The sequence below is a fragment of the Aquarana catesbeiana genome, linkage group LG05 (assembly GCF_042186555.1).
Source record: "Aquarana catesbeiana isolate 2022-GZ linkage group LG05, ASM4218655v1, whole genome shotgun sequence".
In the NCBI taxonomy this organism is placed as follows: domain Eukaryota; kingdom Metazoa; phylum Chordata; class Amphibia; order Anura; family Ranidae; genus Aquarana; species Aquarana catesbeiana.
The window spans coordinates 503,348,201-503,372,212 of NC_133328.1; the positions used below are offsets into that span (position 1 = coordinate 503,348,201).

At 41.4% G+C, this 24,012-nt stretch overlaps 1 protein-coding gene across 2 annotated transcripts in view; it reads left to right on the top strand.

Moving 5' to 3' along the window:
* SNTG1 (syntrophin gamma 1) overlaps window positions 1–24,012 on the top strand; it is a 1,290,858-nt gene that overhangs the window by 1,066,974 nt on the left and 199,872 nt on the right. For both annotated transcript variants that reach the window (XM_073631576.1, XM_073631575.1), the window contains one exon: window positions 6,408–6,490. In XM_073631576.1, coding sequence (XP_073487677.1) covers window positions 6,408–6,490 — 83 coding nt within the window. The remainder of the gene's footprint in view (window positions 1–6,407; window positions 6,491–24,012) is intronic.

Below are 24,012 nucleotides of genomic sequence, written 5' to 3' on the forward strand. Positions count from 1 at the left end.
AAGCCGTTTTTTTTCTTTTACCAAATATATTTCTCAGTTTATATCTGTCAAACAGTGCAACATATTGACCTCCAAGCACAAAAAACAGCAGTCCCTTTGTATTGGATCTTACTAGCTCATGGTCTATTAACTGTTCTGAGGGTGGCTGCAGTGACCCTTCTAATGCCCCCTCTCTCCACCTAGCGTACTTATTTGCCAGCACACCATGGATCAGCAATTTTCGTCCAAAAAGTTTTAATGAAAAAGATCACATCGCAAAGGAAGGTGCAACGTTTCGGAGCCGCGCAGGACCCCTTCGTCAGGCATGTGATGAGTCATCAAATGCAACATCGTGCAAAACAAATCTCGGTGCTTCACTCTGGTCAAGTTGAAAATACTCTACTGCGTCTTTGCATGTTCTCAATCCCCCAAGTGAACACAGGCTCACCTTAAATGAGGGACCTTTATAGTATAAAAAATCAAAGTGCTTTCCTTTTCTCATGCGGTACACAAAGGAATCCTCAAATGCAATCTTGCAAGTTCCTATTTTATTTACTAATGCAATCCAAAATGTTGCTTCTTTTCCATCGCCTCTCCCTAACAGTGATCACACAATGAATGATTGACTTACCTTGCAAGCCAGTGGCAAAAAATGTACCCTCATAGAAGATGCCACGGCACTAAAAGTACAAATTTTCCCCAACCGAAGGAGCCTAAATCTCAAGCTGGGATGACTTCTGCTCTCTCCAACTCTGTTTTCTACATGAAAGTTCTGAGCCTGATGGCAGCCCTATTCATAGCAGACTACAGTATTTCAACTGACAGTGCGTGGAACCAGGGAGTGATTCCTGCACCTGTTATTATTTTAAGACCTGTGTCATAAGAGGGGGACTTTGGATGTGGATCTCCTGGCCTCCAAGTTCACTAACAAACTGGACAGGTTTGTCTTCAGATGCAGAGAATATTTGGTGGAAACAGTGGCTGCTCTGGTGGCTTCATGGAATGTGTACTGTTGGATCTATGCCTTTCCTCCTCTGAAATGCCTTCCAAGTCTACACCTCAGGATTGAGATGCTGGACATTTCAGTGATTTTCATAGCTCTAAATTGGCAGATGTGGTACTCCAGCCTCATCAAACTGCTAGTTGACAACCGGTGGGCTCTTCCAGAACAACCAGATCTTCTATCCCAAGGCCTGTTTATCACCCTGTTTCACAGTCACTACTGTTAATGGCATTTTAAACACTAAGAATTCAACCTCCCGCAAGGTCTACCTTTGCACATGGAAAGCATACTTTGCTAGGTGCAAGGAAAGTTTTTTTCACCCCAGGAGATACTCCATGGAAATTACCTTTTTACAGTAAAGCCTGGATAAACATGTGGCTATGAGTTCCATCAGGGTGCACATTTCAGCCTTTGCAATTTTTATTTCAAAGAATACTGGTCTCCCATTCTTTGGTTAAGATATTTTTACAAGGTGTCTCTCATTTCTGTCTTCCCTTGCAACTACCCATGACATCATGAGATTTGAATTTGGTTCTGTCTGCATCTCAAAGACCTTTTGAATGTATTAGGGATAATCTCCATTCCATCATTTCTCTCTGTGAGGTGTGTGTCGGGACTGGCAGCTTTGCTTTGTAAATAATAATTTCAGGTCATACACAAAAATAAAATGATGTTGAGGCTCAAAGAGCTAAGATAGGTTTTTTGGCTGGTCTTTCAACTAAATCAGGACATTGTTCTTCCATCTCTCTGTACAGTACCAGTACATCAGAAAGAAATCTCTTCTCACTGGCTGGATGTAGCTAATACCGTGTGGGTTTACCTAGCAGCTAATACTTCCTTTAGAAGGACTGACTTCTTCTGTCATCCCTAATTGTCCCTGTACAGGGGAGTAAGTGTCTCATTTCATCATCTCTTTGAGGCTCAGACAGATTATTGCTTAAATTCTTGGTCTCAGGGATTGGGTTTCACCATTTCCTGTTAAATGTCACTCTACCAGATCTATCAGTGCCTCTTGGGATTTTCAGCATAAGGCAACTGTTTAACAGATTTGAAAGCTTGCCAATCAGTCTTCTGTTCACGTGTTTTACAAAATGGATGTTGAAACATTTTTGATGCCAGTTTCTGGTGTAATGTTCTCCAGGCAGCTCTTTGAGCTCGTTGCAGGCAGCCCCAAGTTTCTTTGTTATGTAGTCCTTTTAGTGTAGCAAAGTTAATCAAAGAGAGGGGGTAATAATACCATCTTACTATTTGTCTGTCAAGGTACCTATTCACCAAAATTGTACAGTATATAAACAAGCCTAGCAGAAGCTACAGGACTTTCTAGATACTAATGTATAACACATTTCTTAAGATTAAAAAGTTTATTATGTCCATTAAAAGATTACATTAAAAATATACTATTGCAGTCATGTTGCTGTAAATATGTATACCATTTTAAAAGTGTATACCCCAGATACCCCAAAGAAAAGTGAATGAATATAAACATCATAAGCTGTTACGTTGTTGTGAAGAAGCAAGCTAGGGTATAACATTTCAATGCGTTTCTCAGGACATCACTCTCTTTAGGAAAAGCTAATAGGGCTCTTATCTGTAATGTAAATCATAGTAGGTATATAATCTCCAACATTACATGAATATACTGTATTTCTCCACACATACACACTCCACACAACATACCATGTACACAGCAACATGTTCATACATACATTACAATGGACAGAATATGTTACAATAAAAGAACAGAGGAGGCATCTCTGGTGATATCAAAGAATGCTAACTAAGGGTACCTTGTTTCGCCACTTAACAATTTGCTATTACGATGTGCCATTGTTATTTGTATAATGATAAATAGGTTTATGTAACATAGTGTGTGTGTGTGTATGTATATATATATATATATATATATATATATATATATATATATATATATAATATTTGTACATAGGGGGACATCCATTTGATCAGCAGTTGTATCATCACACTTAAACAGCAGACCACATTATGCCTCTGGTATTTTGTTTACCGGTGGACTGATAAACATATTCACTTTGGCGTCAATTTCCCCTTTAAGTCTCCAAGGGTGGAGCCTTTTAGAGGTGACCATTTGACTGTTGCTTCCCTGCCTAGCCGGCTGCAATTTAATGGAATTATATTAGGTGTTTTCTTGATTTTTTTGCAGCGCATGCATCATGATGTCATGACGCAATTCATCGCTGCTTCATGCGAGCGTGATGAAGTCATCATGCAGCGCTATTTTGGCTCCAAAATTCTGTAAATAGGAGGGGCCCCAACCAGTTAGAGAAGCATATAAACAGGAAGTGAACCCTCCCAGTTATTGCACACTGCCTAGTAGATGTCATCATGTACAGTAACGGTCTGTGACATAATACAATTGAACTTAGAAGGTATGTTTTTGCCTTAAGGTGGGATATTATAGACTCAGCTCATAGACACTCTTTTAAAATGGATACCTATGGATGGCAGAGAATCAGGTGAATTTATAAACTTTACAATGACCCCCCCAGTAATACAACATATAAAAATGATACGTTTTAAATGGAGGAATGGAATTTACATTTGACCATACCTCTATTTGATATATACAGTACTCTATTGTGGGGTTTGTGCCAATTCAAACCTGTTTGTCTCCAACTACCCCCCCTGCGGGTCTGCCCCCCCTTCAGTTCAGAGATGGGTGTCTGGAACTGTCTATCACCAGAGATGTCTTCTCTATTCTTTTAATCCATTGTATGTATGAACACATTGGAGGAATACATTCCCCCAACTTTTCCTAAAGAAAGGGGTACTGTCCTAAGAAACATGTTCAAACTTTCTTTACAACAACAGAACACATTTTGTTGTTTATGTTCATTAACATTTATTTGGGATATGTGGTGAATGATATACATATTTACCGCAACATGACTGCAATAGTAACTATTACATGTATACTTTTAATGGACATAATAAACTTTATTATATTTATGAAATGTTGTTATGTATTGGTACCTTAATAGTCCTGTAGTTTCTGCTTGGCTTTTTGATTTACTGTACTGCTGCTTACATCTTAGTTGGACTTTTGGCTGCCCCAGTTGTCTTTATATAGTGTGTCCCTTAATGAAATAGAAATACAATAGGATTTTTGTATTTACTGTAAAATAAATTTCTTGGAGTTCATTAAGGGAAGCAGATCCTAGCTCTCTGTGTTTTGTAATCTTATTCCAACAAAGTGAAACATGCTGGGAGTGGGAGGGATTATACCAGGCTGGTCACTTTTCTTTTTGTTGCCAGTGTCCAATCCCTCTTATAAGTGGCAGTACAGCCCAATCATCCCTGAGCCCTGTGTCCATTAATGAACTCCTAAAAACGGATTATACAGAAAGCACAAATATATATATATATTGTGCTTTTAGCAGAGGTACTTAAGTACAGGTTGACATTCTGGGAGGTCTAGCATATTGCAGTAGAGTAGTGTATCTGAAGGAGTTTGAAGGAGCTGGCTGGAATTTCTTTAGTTTAGCCACCTCAAGGTTTAACCAAACAAAATATTTCCTTGCAACCTATAGAAAAACCCACAAGTCTAAGATGATGTAGGTGGCATACGGATGACTGAGGTTCAGGATCATGATTAAGCCATTCAAGGTGACTATGTGTGCAATCTACATCTTCATAGATTTATATGCACCTGAGAGGCAAGTCTGCAGATCAGAATCAGAGCCATGGTGGAGGTATAATGATCTCTTAAGTTACAGATCTTTAGATATATGTGTTAAAGAAATATAGTTTGCTAAGTTCTTTGAGGAGTGAAGAGTGGTGCCAATCCATAAACATTAAACTCAGCTAGTCTTCACAAACTTTGGTCATGAGATCAGATGCAGCCTGGTAATCTTTATATGCCAGATTTTTTTCCAATGCAGCATGACTGCAGCAAAGAAATACATGAAGTAGCCATTGCCCAAATCAAACTGTTACATTTAGGATTTGCGTCTATGACATCAGTTTGAGCCACTTCTGAGATCATTCAGAATTCATTGGTATGTACATATGACCCGCAGTTGGCTTCCTGACCTGCAATTGACCTGCTTCAAGTGGGTTTTGCATTCACATAGACATGTACACTATATTACCAAAAGTTTTACGATGCCTGCGTTTACATGCACATGAACTTTAATGGCATCCCAGTCTTAGTCCATAGGGTTCAATATTGAGTTGGCCTGCCCTTTGCAGCTATAACAGCTTCAACTCTTCTGGAAAGCCTGTCCACAAGGTTTAGGAGTGTGTCTATGGGAATGTTTGACCATTCTCCTAGAAGCGCATTTGTGAGGTCAGGCACTGATATGGACGAGAAGGCCTGGTTCTCAGTCTCCGCTCTAATTCATCCCAAAGGTGTTCTATCAGGTTGAGGTGCAGGAATTCCAATACTTTTGGTGAAATAGTGTATGTGAATGCAAAACCTGTTTGATATGAACAAAAGCCTATCAACATGGACCCTTACTTTTTTCTGAAAGAATTGAAAAAATAAAACATTAATCAATAAAGAGTGCTAATCCTTATAGCGTATCTCTAGCCAAAACTTTTTTATTTTGTTTTATATAGAGTATGGAAGGGATGGAACTTCTGTCAAGTTTTTATTGTTATTTGCATTCCCATGGCATTGTCACCAGAACAGAAAATGATGGGAAAAATCCAACATTTTTGGCATCGTTAGAATAGGAGGTGAGGGGATATACAGTATTCCAATGGAGCAGATATTATAGTGACTGCTACCAATAAGGCAATTTCCCTCACAATCTATAGTGTCTATGAGAGAATATTGTTTTGGATATTGACACACTTCAAATGTAATTCTTAAGTGCACTAGCGCACAGCAGCCAATCAAAATGCACTTTTTACTGGCTAACATCAGTGAACGGAACTGCTTTTAGAGACCCTCCATTTTTTCCATATTGCAGTAGAAAAATGTAAATAACAAACTGACTAATTGATATAGTCAAGAAGAAGACTCTTAGAATATAAAATCTGATTTATTCATTTGATGCTGGTATGGGTCATGTTCTGCGAACATACACAAGAGAAGTAGTAAAGTTTATCTAAGGACATTTTTTTATTGTGATAGCTTGTGAAAGGATTATATATGTGACCCAGTTACTAATGTTTCCCCTAATTCCTCTCCAGGTGAAAATAAGCAAAATTATTTTAAAAGCTGTATTTGTTCCAACAGAAGAGATTTCCCCTCACTTCCTATAATGTTGGACAGAAAAATCTCACCAAGAACAGTAAAGATTTAAAATTTGACATACATTTTAACGCTTTGATAAAAAAATATTGATAGAACTTGGCCTTTTGTAAATAACCACTGCAACAAGCTCTAAAGTGGCAGAAAAAATAAAAATAATAAATTAATATTCATATATTTTTTTAACAGGTGCGCCTAGTGACCAAAGCAGTGGTACATCATCCCCCCTGTGTGACAGTGGATTACATCTAAACTATCATCCAAATAACACGGTATGTCTCTGCTATGTGGAAGATTTTTTTATGCTGATAACATATCAACAAGGTCATACTACTCTCCACCATCCCACAATCTAATGTTGGCACTACCATATTGGCTGCTTATGAGCTTGCATTGAATTATGGGATGGTAACAAACCCTTTTGTATAATCCTTTTGTATAAGCATGTTTAGCAACAATTCTGTAGTGCAAAAACCAACTGACTAGGATATTGCATGGATTGTGATGGGGGTTCTTGTACTAATGTGTGTGATAACTGACAGCATACCCATTGGGTATGCTGTGCCACTCTGTGCAAAACAAACTGCACTGTGGAGGTAAGTATTACATTTTTGTTATTTAAAAAAAAAAAAAATATTTGAAGCTTTACAATCACTTTAAGAAAGGGGATGAAGGTCTGCTTTAACCTCAGACCCGTAAGGAAGCCATACCATCTGGTCAATGCCATAAGAGTATTAGCAGCTTTTGGGAGGTATAGATGTCCCTTACAGAGATGCTCTAAATAGGTAACACAGAGCAAGCAACAGAGACAAAAATCTGAAAACAAAACCCGGTGTCAACTCACGTTGTTTTTTCTCTACAGCTTTTCCTTTAATGCCTATCTTTTCCCAGAACCCTAGTTGCTTGTACACCTAATCTAACTTTCCAGTACTTCCATAGTAACATGCAGCAAGTATGGAGGTACCAGGGCTTGAACACATGCTTTAGACATCTCCATTTTATATTCCTAAAAGCATTAGTGTGGAGAGATTGATTCCCCACCATCTTCCTTCATAGTACTGATAGTTTGTGTATGCACTTGAAATATTGATGACACATTTTCTTCAGGTCTACATTTTGGTTTTTATTTTCAGTAAATCCATTGCCACTGCAGTCTTTGTACCTGTCAGCAGTAAAAACATTTATTTGTGAATGTTTTGTCAATGAGTAATTGAAAGCCTTGACTAAGGAATGCTTAGGATGGGCAAGTGACACATCCATGTCTCTACAGTATTTATCTGTTGCTGTGGAAACAGAGTGGAAAATTTATGTTGAAGATTTATTTTTCTTAAGATATAATTCTATATCTCTGTATAGTGTATATTTCTGTTAAACACAAACAGTTCCTTCTACATTGTGTGCTTTTTTATGCCACTTGTATGTAGTTGTTCACCCTTCACACCTGCTTGTTTTAAAAATAGTATAATAATGCAATGTTTATTTGAAAGACTATCCTTGAATAGACTTTTAACAGTGCATTATGTTTGAATTAACTGATTTAAAAACAGTTAGGGAGGAACTATGTGCAAAATAATATATGCAAAATACAAATATGTTGCAGGCTGTAAATAACAACAAATTACAACAGCCCCCCCCCCCCCAAAAAAAAAAATGGCTGTTAATCCTGTCATTCGTTTCTCTATTTTTACACTTCTTTTAACAGACCTAGATGTCCAGCAAAAGTTGCATTTAGAGGGGTTGGGATAAACCTTGTTACAATGCCAAGGGCAATTACAATGGTCTGCTTTTATTCATATGGTTTTCTTTCTTATCCATTGAGGGAACATGAGTTCTTTAACCTTGCCACCTACAGGAAGATTTGATGCTGACAAACTGTAGGCTAACCCAGTGAATAACTCCTCCCACTATCAGCATGCCTGCATTGCTAGTGTTCTAGGAGGATGGACATCTTTTCTTCTGCTCTCTTGTATAAAGAGTAACCTATGATTTTCTTCAAAACATTTTTCTCTTCAATCAATTGCAAAATCTTAAACGTACCAATCTTTCTGGTCCACCAAAGTTTTGTGAGAATTTCTGTAGGGCCCTGACATTTTTACTACCTTGGGTGTTCACTAACTTGATGGCTCCAGTATTGGCCCTGTTGCACTCTTGTGGCATCCCCATTTTAAGATACTTAGATGATTTTATGTTGAGGAAACAGCCGTTAAGGGCTCTTTCAGGCATTAGATCCCAGATTGTAGACACATTACAGAAGTTTGGGCAGATCCTAAAAACATTGCTTGAACTGTCTTATCATTTGGAGTATCTGGGTCTGGTCATGGATACATTTTAGCCAAGTGTGTTCATTCTCCAGAAGAAGCTTCAGATTTTCTTGCTTTATGATTAGGCATATCAGCCCTAAAGCCGCCTGACTCCCCACTTTTGTATGAGATTCTTAGTACTGGTGGTAGCCTCCTTCAAGGCAGTTGCTTTTGTCCAGTTCACTCAAGATCTCTGCAATGCAATGTTCTCGCTTAATGGGACTAATCAGTCCTAGATAATTTGGTTACCACCAAGGAAAAGGCTATATCCCTGGCTTGATTGCTCAGGAATCTGGTCTTGCTTAACAACACAAGCAACAAGGTCTTTGAATTAATAATTTCCTGATAAACTTCTTGCTGCTTCGGGCAGTACAACTGACTCTTCAGTGTTGGACCAGTTAATCTGGAGTCAGTCAGACAATGCCACAGGGATGGCATAGATCAACCATTAGTGAGAAACTGGAGTCTTGAGGCAGCAAGGTAAGTAGAGCAGGTCCTGTCTTGAGTAGAAGTGTAAATTCCCACCTTGTTAGCTGTGCACATTCTGGAGGCAGACAATTGGCGGGGAGATTTCCTCAGCTGGCAGTGTCTAAACCTGGGAAGTTGTTCTCTATATCCAGAGTTGTTCTAGCACCTGTGTCACAGGTGGCACTGGATTTGGACCTCTTGGACACCTGGTTAAACCCCCAATTTGAACAGATTTGTATCCAGGTACAAGGATCCACTGGTGGAAGCAGTGGATGATCCGGTGACCCATGGGATCAGCACACTCTGATCAGTGCCTTTTCTCTACTGCAACCTTTGCTGTGCAGGATCAAGATAGAGGGCATTCTGATGATCCACATTTGCTCTGGATTGGCCCAGGCAGATGTGATACACCGATCTGGTATGGCTTCTATCACACATTGTGGGCCATCCCAGACCATCCTTATCTACTGTTCAAATGACTGATTTGCCATTCTGCTTTTTGGTCACTGGCCTAATAACATGGCTGTTGAAACCCAGGTTCTAAGGGACAGAGGCAGGAGGTCTACTTCCTGAAAGATCTATCATCAGATGTGGAAGGCTTACTTCACTTGGCGGGAGTCTACTGGCTTTCGCCATAGAAGTTTCTCTCTGGGATGAATGCTCTACCTCCGGCATTTGGGTCTGGACCAGCATTTGGTTGTCAGCTCCATCAAAGCTCAAGTCTGTGCTCTGTACATTCTGTTTAAAAGACTGATGGCTTCTGACTCTTTGATTAAGATCTTTGTGCAGAGGGGCTTCCATGTGATCCCCCTGTATGTTCTCCTGTGACTCTGTAGGATCTAATTTTGGTTCTCTGCACTAGAGAAGCCACTGTATCAACCCATTGGAGTAATTCCTCTCTACTCTCACCCACAAGGTTTCTTTCCTTTAACTATAACCCCTGTCAGGCTACTGTCTGAGCTGGCAGCCTTACCTTGCAAAGAACCTTTTATAGAAAACAAATATTTTTGTTTAAAGATCTATGTTTGTCCTTATATATACAGTATATATTTACATACTGTTGACTGATTCACCATCTCTGCTGGAAGTCTGATCCAAGTATCAGCTACTCTTTTGGTAAAAAGTACCTTCTACAGCTAATTTTAAACTTTTCTTCTGCTAGTTTGACATGCCTCTGTGTTCTTGATCTTGCCTTCATATTGAAAATATTGCCCCCTTGAACCTAATCCCCCCCCTAATGTATTTCAAAGTTTCTTCATGTTCCTCCTTTATTTCTGCCTTCACAATTGTATATAATATGTTCATGCAGTCTGTCCTGATTTGTTTTATCCCTCAGGTCTTTCACCATTATTGTTACTTGTTTTTAGGCTGATGGGCTGATGTGTATTCTACATATTTTTGGTAAAAAAAATCGCAATAAGCATATATTGATTGGTTTGCGCAAAAGTTATAGCGTCTACAGAATAGGGGATCATTTTATAGCATTTTTATTATTTTTTTTTTTTTAGTAGTAATGGCGGCGATCTGCGATTTTTATTGGGGCTTCGACATTATGGCGGACACGTCAGACAACTTTGACACATTTTTGGGACCATTGGCATTTTTACAGCAATCAATGCATTGATTACTGTAAAAAAGTCACTGGCAGTGAAGGGGTTAACCAGTAGGGGGCGATCAATGGGGTTAATGTGTTCCCTAGTGTGTGTTCTAACTGAAGGGGAAGGGGACTGTGTAGGGGAAGAGATAGATCGCTGTTCATACTCTGTATGAAGAGATGATCTGTCACTTCTACATCGCGACCGCCGGGCACTCGCATCGGCTCCATGGGCGAGCAGGGGGCGCGCGCACGTGCCCCTAGCAGCCACAGGGTGAAGCGAAGTTACAGAACGTCGTTTCGCCCAGCCGTGCCATTCTGCCGCAGTACAACTGCGGTGGCTGGTCAGCAAGTGGTTAAGATTAGGGATAACATTTTTCCAAAAACATTTTACTATTCATTAAAAACGTTCGTAAAGCATGCATTATTCCTTCAAAATGTGTGGTCTTTATCTCATAAAACCGATCAGTATTTTGTCACATTACATCATATCCAGCGGGCATTACTTCTTTTCTGGTGGACACTTCTGAGGAACCTTGCAGAAGAAGGAGTGATGGTGGAGAGTCCAAAGGAAAAACCCAATGTCCTGGATCTTGTAGAACAAATGGCACTTTTTTAAAGATGTTCATGCCATGGCCATTGAGATGTGGTGCCTCCTTACCAAACAAATTTCATAAATTTTATAAATATCTCATGCCTGGACCATTACTTATTTAATGCATGCATTTATTTATTTACTTTAGTGAATTTACTTTAACGCTGTCTTATGCAATATTTACCAAGCGTTTAAGCTTTTTGAGGTAAATCCCACATTAAGGCATAGTGACTTAACATTTTCAATGTCACGTGCGATATTTGTGTCACATGACCGAAATATTGCATGCAATATCATTTAGTGAATTAAGCCCAGAATTCTAAAGGACATCTAACTAAACCAGAGTCACCCAGGCCATGATTTATGCTAAAATAGAAGTGGTTCACCATGCCATACTCCCTTCGACAATTCTCCATATGTTACACCTAGGCCACCATTTTCAGAGTCCAGTTTCCACAGTTTTGTGTAGGGTACCTCTTTAAAAATCTGAATGGATTTATTTTTGTCATTCTTGCAGTGGGATGTACTACTGCAAAAGTCACATTTACAAAGAAAAAAAAGCACTTTTAAATTGGCGGTAAATTACATTTCACTGCTTGTTTTCTTTTTTGTTAAAATGTCATAGGGACCCTAAAGGTCCCCTAAAATACTTACCAGACACTTAAGGGTAGCTGTCATTTACCGTCATTTAAACAAAACATTTTTTATTTGTAAATGTAAGTGTTACTGTAGTGGGTTGTATACATTGTACAAATGTGCCACTTCACAGGAAGCTTTAGGGCACCCCCCAAGCAGTTTATTTAAATTGGACATTTTTAATTGTTCACTTTAGAAATGTTAAAATTATTGCTGCCAGGTGAACTGATTATTTTTGTATGTATTTATTTCATTAATACATGTTCCCTAAAGTCAATGTCTAGCCCTCCCCCCCCATGCTTTTTTTTTGGCAATCAATATCCATGAAAGTTGAGGTTTGAATTAGGTATCCAAACGTATCTAATGTTTGCCAAACCCTGCTTGAACCGAATCCAGGTAAGTTTGACTCATTCCTAATCACAATGAGCTAATGCTCAGAAATGATTTAAACCATAGTCATAAAGTTTAGCAATCATTATAAAGTTGAAATGGATTTATTTTTGTTAACTTAAAGAGGAACTTAATTTCCCCCTGTGTTTTTCCATTCTTACCTGTCTTGTATGGCTCTCTTCAAAAGGTATACCCATCCCGCTGTGTTCTGCTGTTTAGGAGACATAGCCCAGATCCTGTGCCACCATTTTTTATCTTCCTCACTGATGGGACTTGTCTGCCTTTTCTGGGTTCAGGCAGCCAGTCCTTTATGATGCACACTGGGACCACACAAAGCAAAAAAATATAAACAAACACTGAAAAAAAACATTGTTTCTGATTGTGGAGGTGGGTATGGTTGAAGGAGAACAAACTCTGATTTTGGAAGTGAAGGTCTGCATCAGGTATTTTTCTACTTTTACAGCCAAAATAGAATAACATCATTATTTAAGTTTATTTTAATTATGAGGCAGCTGGGGAGCTGTGTTTGCCATAACTGACCCTGTATGTATGTCAGAAACCATGAATCAGACTGAGACAGAAGTACAGTTAAATCACACGTGTTTAATAATATAAGTGAATAGAACAAACATAGTCAAAACATAGCCAAAGTTAGGTAACCGGAATGGATAGTCAGACAAGCCAGAAATTTGGAAAGCCAGGGATCAGTGTAGTGGAACAGCAAGCAGGATCTGTAGCCACAAGGAATGTCAGCTAAGCAAGTCTTTAACAGGAACGCTGGAGATAGTCTCTGTGAAGTTGACCAAGGCGAAGGCAGAGATCATTTAGGGTTGGGCGGCTTAAGTAGACAGGACTGACGAGCAGGATATCATCAACAGGTGAGTCACTGTGGAGAGATAGGAGCTGACAATTAGCCAACAGCTGAGTGGCCAGCTCAGAGAAGGAAGGGCTGAGTAGATTGGCTGACAGTCAATAGCTCCATATACTATGTATGAAGCAGAATATGGTCACGCCTGGGTGTGGAGCTAATAGTGAATAGCAATATTTTTTTTTCATTTTTTTTTTTTTAGTTTTTCATTTGCCAGTCAGGCATCTGTACAGCTTTTTGGCTAGAAAGATGGAATGATATTATCTTCATTATGCTACTGTTTCCATACTATTTTCTGCAAGTTTACAGATGATAATAATCAATCTGCTTAACCGTACATTGTCTGTCACTGTTCAGGATAAAAAACAATGTTCTAAGAATAAAAAAAATTTGTATAATGAGAGTTTGTTGGCCCTGTAGCAATTTTCAGAAAACTGATAGTTGCTTAGATATTACAGGGGTTACCTGTGGTGAGTTTGAGTGGCGAGGTAGCACTCTAAAGGGGAAAGCAGACCAATCCTGAGGATCGGTGAAGCAAACCTGTATTCTCTACAGGTTTACTGAAATTGCTTTTTTTAGTATTTCCTACTAGGGTCAAAGCTAGCATATCTTTTCACGTGGATGACAATGTAGTCAAACAAGGATGTGAACTGAACATTGGAAGTGCAAGAGGATATACATACTTACCCAATACACCCTAAATTATGGAGATAAGTTGAGTGAAATTGTTTCAGGACAGGACAGGCCAGAGCGTATATACTGCAAGTTATACCATTTTTATTCTACTATTTGCAAACATAAAATAATAGTGAAGAAGATATGACCTGAAAAAACATGGAAAACTGGTTATTGCAATAAAGGGATTACTTACTGACAGTCATTGGGATTAGAGGTAAATTAAATTTTAAAAAAATCTATTTCACCTCTGGTTGCATGCAGTAAATTGTGGCAATCCACAACGAAGGCACATTTCTTTATTCAAGACCAAAGTGACACACAGCAGTCTAATCTTTGTGGTGTGAATCTTCACCAACAAGTCAAATATGCCTTCCTTATTTTTTTTGCAACCATAACCTATATGCATCATAAGTGGGAAGGAGGGTCCCATCCTCCTTGTTCATGATTCATGAAGATGATGTAGATAACAATATTCATAGAACCTCTTCACTTCTCTTGGTGAGCCTTCCCATCCCCAAGCTGCAATAGGGTAGTAAAAACTTTATCATGATCAAGTTCATTGCTGTAATATTCCTTCATGTTCAGAACATGTAAATGTTACAGAAATGGATGAGTGTGAGGGGTCTGATCTTCTGTGCTGTAAGTTTCTCACTATTGTCAAGCTAACTTGTCCGTGCCAGCTCAGAAAAGTTGCTGAGAGTCTTCATACAACTCCACTTTCTTATCCTCAGATCATCACTTGGTCTTCTTTAGACTGTTACTTAGAGCTTTTTCTTCAAAAATTTGAAGAATCAATGTATCAGATTACCTTAATGCAGATTAGTGGTCATTATTTCATTGCAATGCTACTTTGAGCTATTAAAAAAATACAAATCAATTTTTCTTTTCTCTCAGTTTTACCATAAGTTCTTAGGGGATTAAACATGTATTCAGATCTCAAAAGTGCTGCTGGCAACATTGCAAATCTTAGGTATTTTTAATCTAGTTCTGCCTAAAAAAACTTTATTTACCACATGGCAAAACTGTTATGGTATCAAAGATAGATGCAGCTAATACACATTTACAATTTGCCTTGAAAGGAAGCAGAGTAAGGCAGAGGAAGTTGCGTAACACAAGACTCAGGAAGTACACTCCTACTGCCTTGACCCTCTAGGGAGCTGTGTTTGTTGTTTTGCATAGAAATGCAGAGAACTCAGATTAAAATAATCTTTGTTTTTAGTATTACTGCAGTATTTACTGAATTGAATTAGCTAGATCACCAATCTGGAATTAAATGTGCTCCAACATGAGATACATCCTTAGGGCTCAAAATGAGCTTAAAGTGTATCAACTTTTTTTCCTATAGTCTTATGCCCTGTACACATGGTCGGACTTTCCGATGGAAAATGTGCGATCGGAGCGTGTTGTCGGAAATTCCGACCGTGTGTGGGCTCCATCGGACTTTTTCCATCGGATTTTCCGACACACAAAGTTTGAGAGCAGGCTATAAAATTTTCCAACAACAAAATCCGATGGCGTCAATTCCGACTGTGTGTGGCCAATTCCGACGCGCAAAGTGCCACGCATGCTCAGAATAAATTCCGAGACGGAACAGCTTGGTCTGGTAAAATTAGTGTTCAGAATGGATATAGCACTTTCGTCAGGCTGCAATGTTTTAAATAGTTTAATGCAGCGCACTCTCTTCTTCTTTATAATGCTAGAAGAATTAAGTAGTTTTGCTGCTGATATTCACACAGACTATTGAACCCCTTATAGTTGTAATATGACCCCGAGTTGGGTGGTGGGATGATGTGGACATGTTTCCCATCATTTGCCCCTCCGCAGTTAGGAAAGTCCCATCGCTGGGCAAAGTGGGAGGCCACAGTCTGCCATTCCTGTGGGTTGGAAGAAAACTGTGGAGTCAAACAAGAAAAATAAATTAATCATTTTGCACCTAAACATGGAAAGCAGATTAGACACAAACATTCTTGGCCGACATCAGTATAACATTTATTTTAGGGAGTATTTAAAGACAAAGGTATAAGGTCCACCTATCAGACCCCCCCCCCCCCCATGGGCCATTTCTAAAAAATTTGGGGGGGATATGTTTTGGACAGGTAACCCTCTCCACTTCATTGAGAGATGAATTCCTAAATAATGTGTATTAGTTTGGCCAGCCCCTCCTTACTTACACTATTGGCAGCCCACTGGACAGGTAAGAAGTGTCATAATACAAAGATATGAATACACACAGTACACATTTTAGCACATTTTGACATTCTGCTATTACCTATCAAGATAATAATAGGATATCAAAACTTTAAACAGTACCATTTGAAAGTATTCAGGCAGGCCCTTGCACTACATGCTTTGGGGAATTCATTCATAAATATGACCACAAAAAAGATGGGTATAGTGTGTATGGGTTTGGCAAAGTCAGCAGATAGAGGATTGGTATCAGCTGAGTTAGAAGTTGGGGGGAGGGAGGGATCCAAATGATTTTGGGACACAAAAAAAGCCTCTGGCACTCTGCATGAATTTAAAGCACAAATCACAATTTACCACATTTTAGGGGGTATTTAGGGTAAAGCACTACTATGGAGCTGACAAAATACATTAAGTGACTACATGAGGTGAATATAGGCCCAGGAGAACATGCTGGGGAGGTAAGTGAAGGCAAATATGTATGAAGGACAAAAAAATTACCTAAAAATACAGCATGCATGAGGACAAAGGGGACATTCACAGCATATTACAATCATGGTAATTAGGGAATGAGGAAAGAAATACAATATATTATCAAACATTAAATACAATAAAATGTGATGTTAAAGGATACAAATCTTACCTTAATATAGTCCTTCTGCAGGACCTGAATGATGGCACAACAGGTCTCCGGGATAATGAACCCAGAGCCTGGGGGGAGATGCCTGTCAAGAACTTGAGGTCCTGCAGGCTTCTCCCCATCGCCAAGTACTGCAGGGTGGCGACTAGCCTCTGCTCCGGAGTGATGGCTTGCCTCATGCAGGTATCCTGCCTGCTAATATAAGGGGGTCAGCAAAGCCAACAAACAGTGAAATATGGGGTCCGTCATCCAGAGAAAGTTCCCGAAATCATCAGGATTATTCTCACGGATCTCACAGAGCAAAGGCATGTGACAGAACTGGTCACGCTGGAGCAACCAATTCTTGGTCCATGAACTCCTCCCCACCCTATTAATGGACTGGGCTTGTGTCAAGGTAAGGACCCCAACACCAAGCCCCCGCACAGCACGAACTCTACGAGGAGTACGTATACGCAACATGGCTAGAAAACGGTCAGCTGCTCAGAACATAGTAACAGAACGCACTGAAGAACAGCAAGGCCTGTGAAGAGCGACCTGAAAAACAGTAACGAATGAACAAGAACACAATGACAGTCAAGGTTAACTCGCTGCACGCACTGAAGACCAGAAACAAACCCACAAGCACAAACTGAACAGCAGAAAATGATCTGAAAACCACGAGTCTGAAAAAGCACTAATCGTCTCTCACCAAACTTTTACTAACACAAGATTAGCAAAAGGAGCCCAAAGGGTGCCGCGCTTGGTTTAGAACTGCCCTTTTATAGTCTCGTCGTACATGGTGTACGTGACCGCGTTCTTGGCGATCGGAAATTCCGACAACTTTGTGCGACCGTGTGTATGCAAAACAAGTTTGAGCCAATATCCGTCAGAAAAAATCCATGGATTTTGTTGTCAGAATGTCCGATCAATGTCCGATCGTGTGTATGGGGCATTAGAGTGGGGAAGGCTTAAAACCCCTGTCAGTTTTGGGTTTTTTTCACTGCTTTTCAGGGCTTCCTGTATGGAGATTTCCCCTCACTTACTGTCATATTGCAACACAGACTGAAATATTTTTTTTCAGAATCTAGGAGAAGGCCAGATTTCATGCCAGCTTTTTCTATGTGTTGTCATGGCAGATATTTTCTCACTTCCTATATGATAAAAAAAAAGGTTTTGGATGGACAAACACTTTAAGCAAGTATTGGTGGCACCTCCAACTTCTTATGAGTCCTTTCTGAATTATGTAGGTGTACTGTAGCCTTGATAACCAGAACACTCCAATATGTAAATAGCACCTAGCTTCCAGGGTTGCAGGATCTGGTCCATCCTCTACCTTACCTATAGGGATGGGTCCGAACACCCCCTGGTTCGGTTTGCACCAGAACACCTTGAAAAGGCAAAAAGTTCTAGCGAACATGCGAATGCTATTAAAGTCTATGGGACACGAACATGAAAAATCAAAAGTCCTCTTTTTAAAGGGTCATATGCAAGTTATTGCCATTAAAAGCGTATGGGGACCTGGGTACTTCCCTAGGGGACATGTATCAATGCAAAAAAATGTAATTTTTTTCAGGAGTAGTGATTTTAATGATGCTTAAAGTGAAACAAAAAAAATTTAATTTCCTTTAAGTATCGTGCCAGGGTTTCCACTTAGTCTGCCTGTAAAGTGGTGCATCTGTGCAATGTATAGAATATGCCACAGCAATAATGACATTTCTAAAGGATTAAAAATGTCATTTAAACTTGCTTGCGGCTGTAATGTATTGCCGGCCGGATTTTGTATGTAATGTAATGCTTGCTCCCGGCAATATAGATGAAAAATCAATGAAAAAAATGGATGGGGTCCCCCCCAGTCCATAAAAAAATTGGTGTAGGGTCACCCCCAAAATTCATACCAGACCCTTATCTGAGCATGCAAGTCAGGATTGGGGGGGACAAGCGAACATTCCCCTTTTGACCCATACCAGGCCACATGCCCTCAACAAGTGGGGTGGGTGATTTGGGGCAGGGGGGCTCTGAGCCCCCCACCCCAAAGCACCTTGTCCCCATGTTGATGGGGACAAGGGCCTCTTCCAGACAACCCTGGTTGATGTTTGCAGGTAGGGGGCTTATTGAAATCTGGAATCCCCCTTTAACAAGAGGGCCCCCAGTTCCCCCCATATTGGGTACATTGTACCCCTGTGTACAAAAAAAAGTGGAAAATGGGAGTCCCCCCTGAGTACACAGTAGGTAGCACTCACCGAGTATATATCGGGGGTATAATCAAAATACTATGCTAGAAAAAAGGAAAATAATAAACTAAATGACCAAAAACACACCCTAAAGAGTAAACTACACAAAGATTTATTGGCTATAAAGAACAAGGTACAAAAATGATTCACAAACACCCCTAAGAAATAGAGAGGATGGGAGTACCCAATGCAAAACCAAAAAAACTCTGCCTCCATGAGAGCCCTCCCGGTGACTGCTGTCTTTTCGCTTTGACAGCTCTTATATGGGCAAGGGCGGGGCCACACGCTGATGTAATTGGATGACCTCGCCCCCTCTGATATCACATGAGGTCAGAAGGGGGCGGGGTCACTTGGTTATGTCACCGGGTGGCCCTGCACTTGCCTATATAACAGTTGTCATAGCCAAGAGACAGCAGTCGCCGGAATTTTTTCTATTTTTCGGGTCAGTCGGGTGGCGTGAATGATGGTGAATTTACATCGCGGGACACTTTTTTTTTTAATAAAGGAATTGTCAAAAACTGTCTCTTGTGGTTTTTACTTTTTGAAAATTTTGGTGAATGGGTAGGGGTACAATATACCCGACACCCATTCACATTGGGGGGCAGATCTGGGGGCCCCCTTAAGCTTACAGATTCCGATAAGCCCCCCGCCCACAGACCCCGACAACCACTGGCCAGGGTTGTCGGGAAGAGGCCCTTGTCCCCATCAACATGGGGACAAGGTGCTTTGGAGTGGGGGCGCTGAGCAAGCACTCCAAAGCACCCTTCCCATGTTGAGGGCAAGCATCTTGGTATGGTTCAGGAGGGGGCACTCACTCGTCCCCTCCCTTTCCTGGCCTGCCAGGCTGCATGCTTGGATAAGGGTTTGGTATGAATTTTGGGGGGGGACCCTACATCAATTTTTTTAAAAATTTTGGCATGGAGTTCCCCTTAAAATCTATGCCAGACGCAAAGGGCCTGGTAAGGATTTTGGGGGGAACCAATGCTGTTTTTTTTTTTTTTTTAAGAATTGGCGTGGAGTTCCCCTTAAAATCTATACTAGACTCAAAGGGCCTGATATGGATCTGGAGGGGACCCCACATAGTTTTTCTCTTAATTCTGTCATAGGGTTCCCCTTAACCACTTTAATGCACTGTAGTATATACCCTGCACTGCACTATATACCCTGCACTGTATTTTTTATACTACACTGACTGCACTATATATTCTCCACTGTATTATATATACTACACTGACTGCACTATATACTCTCCACTGTATCAAATATACTACACTGACTGCAATATATACTCTGAACTGTATTATATATACTACACTGACTGGACCTAGGGCACCGAAATAAGACAAGGGGTCCAGGGATGGATGCTGGGTTCAGGAACACGGGACTAGGGATGAGCTTCGAGTTCTCATGTTCGACTCGAACATCGGCTATTCGCCAGTTCGCCGAACAATTTAGGGTGTTCGCAGCAAATTCGAAAGCAAATTCGAAAGCCACTGAACACCCTTTAATAGTCTATGGGATAAATCAAAAGTGCTAATTTTAAAGGCTTATATGTATGGTATTGTCATAAAAAGTGTTTGGGGACCTGGGTCCTGCCCCAGGGGAAATGGATCAATGCAAAAAAAAAGTTTTAAAAATGGCCGTTTTTTCGGGAGCAGTAATTTTAATAATGCTTAAAGTGAAACAATAAAAGTGTAATATTCCTTTGAATTTCGTACCTGGGGCGTATGCCTGTAAAGGGGTGCATGTTTCCCGTGTTTAGAACGCCAAAGCACCCCAAAGCACCCTCCCAATGTTGAGGGCATGTGGCCTGGTACAGTTCAGGAGGGGGGCCTCTCTCTCGTCCCCCCTCTATTCCTGCGGTCTGCCAGGTTGTGTGCTCGGATAAGGGTCTGGTATGGATTTTTGGGGGGACCCCTCGCAATTTTTTTTTAATTTTGGCATGGGGTTCCCCTTAAAATCCACACCAGACCTGAAGGGTCTGGTATAGATTTTTAGGGGGACCCCCACGCCATTTTTTTAAAAAATTTTGGCTGGGGTTCCCCTTAATATCCATACCAGACCTGAAGGGCCTGGTATGGAATTTAGGGGGACCCCCACGCCATTTTTTTAAAATTTTGGTTCGGGGTTCCCCTGTGGGGAATTCCCATGCCGTTTTTCTCAATGAACTTTTATGTGTATTGTCGGACTGATAATTCATTAATAGCCGCGAGTAGTTTTAAATTACTTTTTTTTCCTTTGAAATGTCAATTTGCTGTCAGACTGTTCTAAACACAGGAAACATGCGCCCTTTTGCAGGCATACTATAGACACCCCCCAGGTACAAAATTTTAAGGAATATTACACTTTTATTGTTTCACTTTAAGCATTATTAAAATCACTGCTCCTGAAAAAAATGGCCGTTTTTAAAACTTTTTTTTGCATTGATCCATGTCCCTTGGGGCAGGACCCAGGTCCCCAAACACTTTTTATGACTTCATATAAGCCTTTAGAATTAGCACTTTTGATTATTCATGTTCGAGTCCCATAGACTTTAATGGTGTTCGCGTGTTCGAACACATTTTTGCCTGATCGCATGTTCTGGTGCGAACCGAACAGGAGGGTGTTTGGCTCATCCCTACACAGAACACAAGGTACAGGTACAGGATTCAGGAATGCAGGTCACAAGATACAAGTACAGGATTCAGGAATACAGGTCGAATGCAGGTCACAAGATACAGGTACAGGATTCAGGAATACAGGTCAGGGCTCAAGGAAAATACAAATGTGTGAGCATCTGCGGGGTATATATACACACCTCCTGCAATTAGTCTCAGGTGACGCTTGATTGCAGGAGATGATGTCGGCTCCAGACTGCTGGGAGACACCCACTGGTGGACACCAGTACTGCGGCCCAAAGATCTGACAGTGCCACCAGCAGGTGAAATCTTTACTGACAGTACCCCCCTCGAAGGAGCGATCTCCGAATGCTCCAACTAGTTGCAGCTGTAAAAAGTCCATGGCATCAAGCTGGGCAGTGGACAGAGGCACATTGAGCTGCACAGCAGGCAGAGGCACATCACGCTGGGCAGCGGGCAGAGGCACATAACGCCGGGCAGAAGGCAGAGGCATATCACGCTGGGCAGCGGGCAGTGGTGATGGGCACCGGCTCAGCAGGCTGGGTAACGGGCACCAGCTCAGCAGGCTGGGTGATGGACACTGGCATATCAGGTTGGGAAACAGGCACCATCACATCAGACTGGGAAATCGGCACTGGCTCAGCAGGCTGGAAAACAGGCACTGGAGCTTCAGGCTGGACCATGGGCAATGGCACTTCAAGCTGGACCATGGGTACCAGAACTTCAGGCTGGACTGTGGGCACCAGAATTTCAGGGTGGGCACTGGAACATCAGGCTGGAATATGGGCACTGGAACATCAGGCTGGAACATGGGCATTGGAACATCAGGTGGGGCCGTGGGCACTGGAACCTCAGGCTGGACCATGGGCAACGGAACATCAGGCTGGACTGTGGGTACTGGAACATCAGGCTGGAACATGGGCACTGGAACATCAAGCTGGAACATGGGCACCAGAACATTAGGCTGGAACATGGGCACTGGAACATCAGGCTGAACCATGGGTGGGCACTGGAACATAAGGCTGAACAGCAAATACTGGAGCATCAGGCCAGACAGCAGGCAGAAGGTTGGCAGGGTTAGGTGGGTCATCGGGTTCAGAACCATCAGAGGCTGGCCTGACCCCATTGGCAATCATGGAGGCAGATTGAAGTGGATCCGCTGGCATGGAGGCAGACTGGAGGAGATCAGTAGGCATGGAGGCAGACTAGAGCAGATCGGCTGGCATGGAGACAGACTGGAGCAGACTGGCTGGCCTGGAGGCAGGCTGGAGCAGATCGGTTGGCATGGAGGCAGGCTGGAGCAGACCGGCTGGCGTGAAGGTAGGCTGGGGCAAATCGGCTGGTGTGGAAACATGCTGGAACAGATCAGCTGGTGTGGAAGCAGGCTGGAGCAGATCGGCTGGCGTGGAGGCAGGCTGGAGCAGATCACGTGGCGTGGAAGCAGGCTAGAGCAGATCGGCTGGTGTGGAAGCAGGCCAGAGCAGATCGACTGGTGTGGAAGCAGGATGGAGCATATCGGATGGTGTGGAAGCAGGCTGGAGCAGTAACTAGGGAGTGCAGCTGATGGAAGAGAAGAGTTTGACCATGGTAAGAAAGAGGAAGCAGTTACTAAGGGGGATCTTTGTGGAATTGCTGCAGGCAGTAGAGAGGAGTCAGATGGGTTAAAGGCAGGATAGGTTCAGCAGGTGGAAACAGGATACTGATATTTAGTTGGTAGCAGGGTATATTGGGCTGTGATTGTGGTTGCCATGGGTGATCAAGAAAGAGACCACTGAGCAGGCAGGTCTCTGACAGCAGGAATGGGCTGTTGCAATCTGACTGAGGCTGAGTGTAATAGATCTCACCATGCCTGTAGTAAAGTTTGAACAAAATGTGGTTTACATACTGCCTGTCTAAAAGGGGACTGCACTGCATTAATACACTCTGATAACACCTGCTGAGAACATGAGGAATAATGCTCAAAGAAAGAAACCGAGTCATTCACCAGAGACTCAACCTGATCAAAACTGAAGGGGGGAGAAAAATCACTGCCTCTTGGAGTACTGGACAAGGCTAGCTCTGCACACACCTAAATCAGAGGCTGAACATCCCCAAACAGCATATGGCCCTGATCAACTAGGGAATGAGCCAGTCGGATACACTCTAGGAGCTGGTCATTGGCCCACTCTTTCAATATTTGATGGCAGTATTCCCCATTCTCTGTCACCAGCAGAAAATAATAAGTAAATTCCTCTGGATGCATGTTAGCCAAGACAGAACAATGATGGCTTCCCTAAGCAGCCACTTCTGGTCAGGATTGGCCTTAGTATTATGTCATAAACCGGTGTGACCAGAAATGTGTGGACTGCAATAGGGAAGACCAAAATGCATGTAAAGTAATAATAGTTATATTTATTAAAAGGATAAGTCATAAACAATAAAGAAAACCAGCAAACAACCACAGTGACACACAATAATAACTCTCTAACCCAAATGTGAATACAGGAGTAAGATATAATCATAAACATAATCAAGCCAGGGTCATACACGAGAGATCAATCAGATAGAACAGGGAGCAGGACAGGACAGGGAGAGGACAACAGAGGAAAGGATAGGTCTGCAAGACAGGGGTCC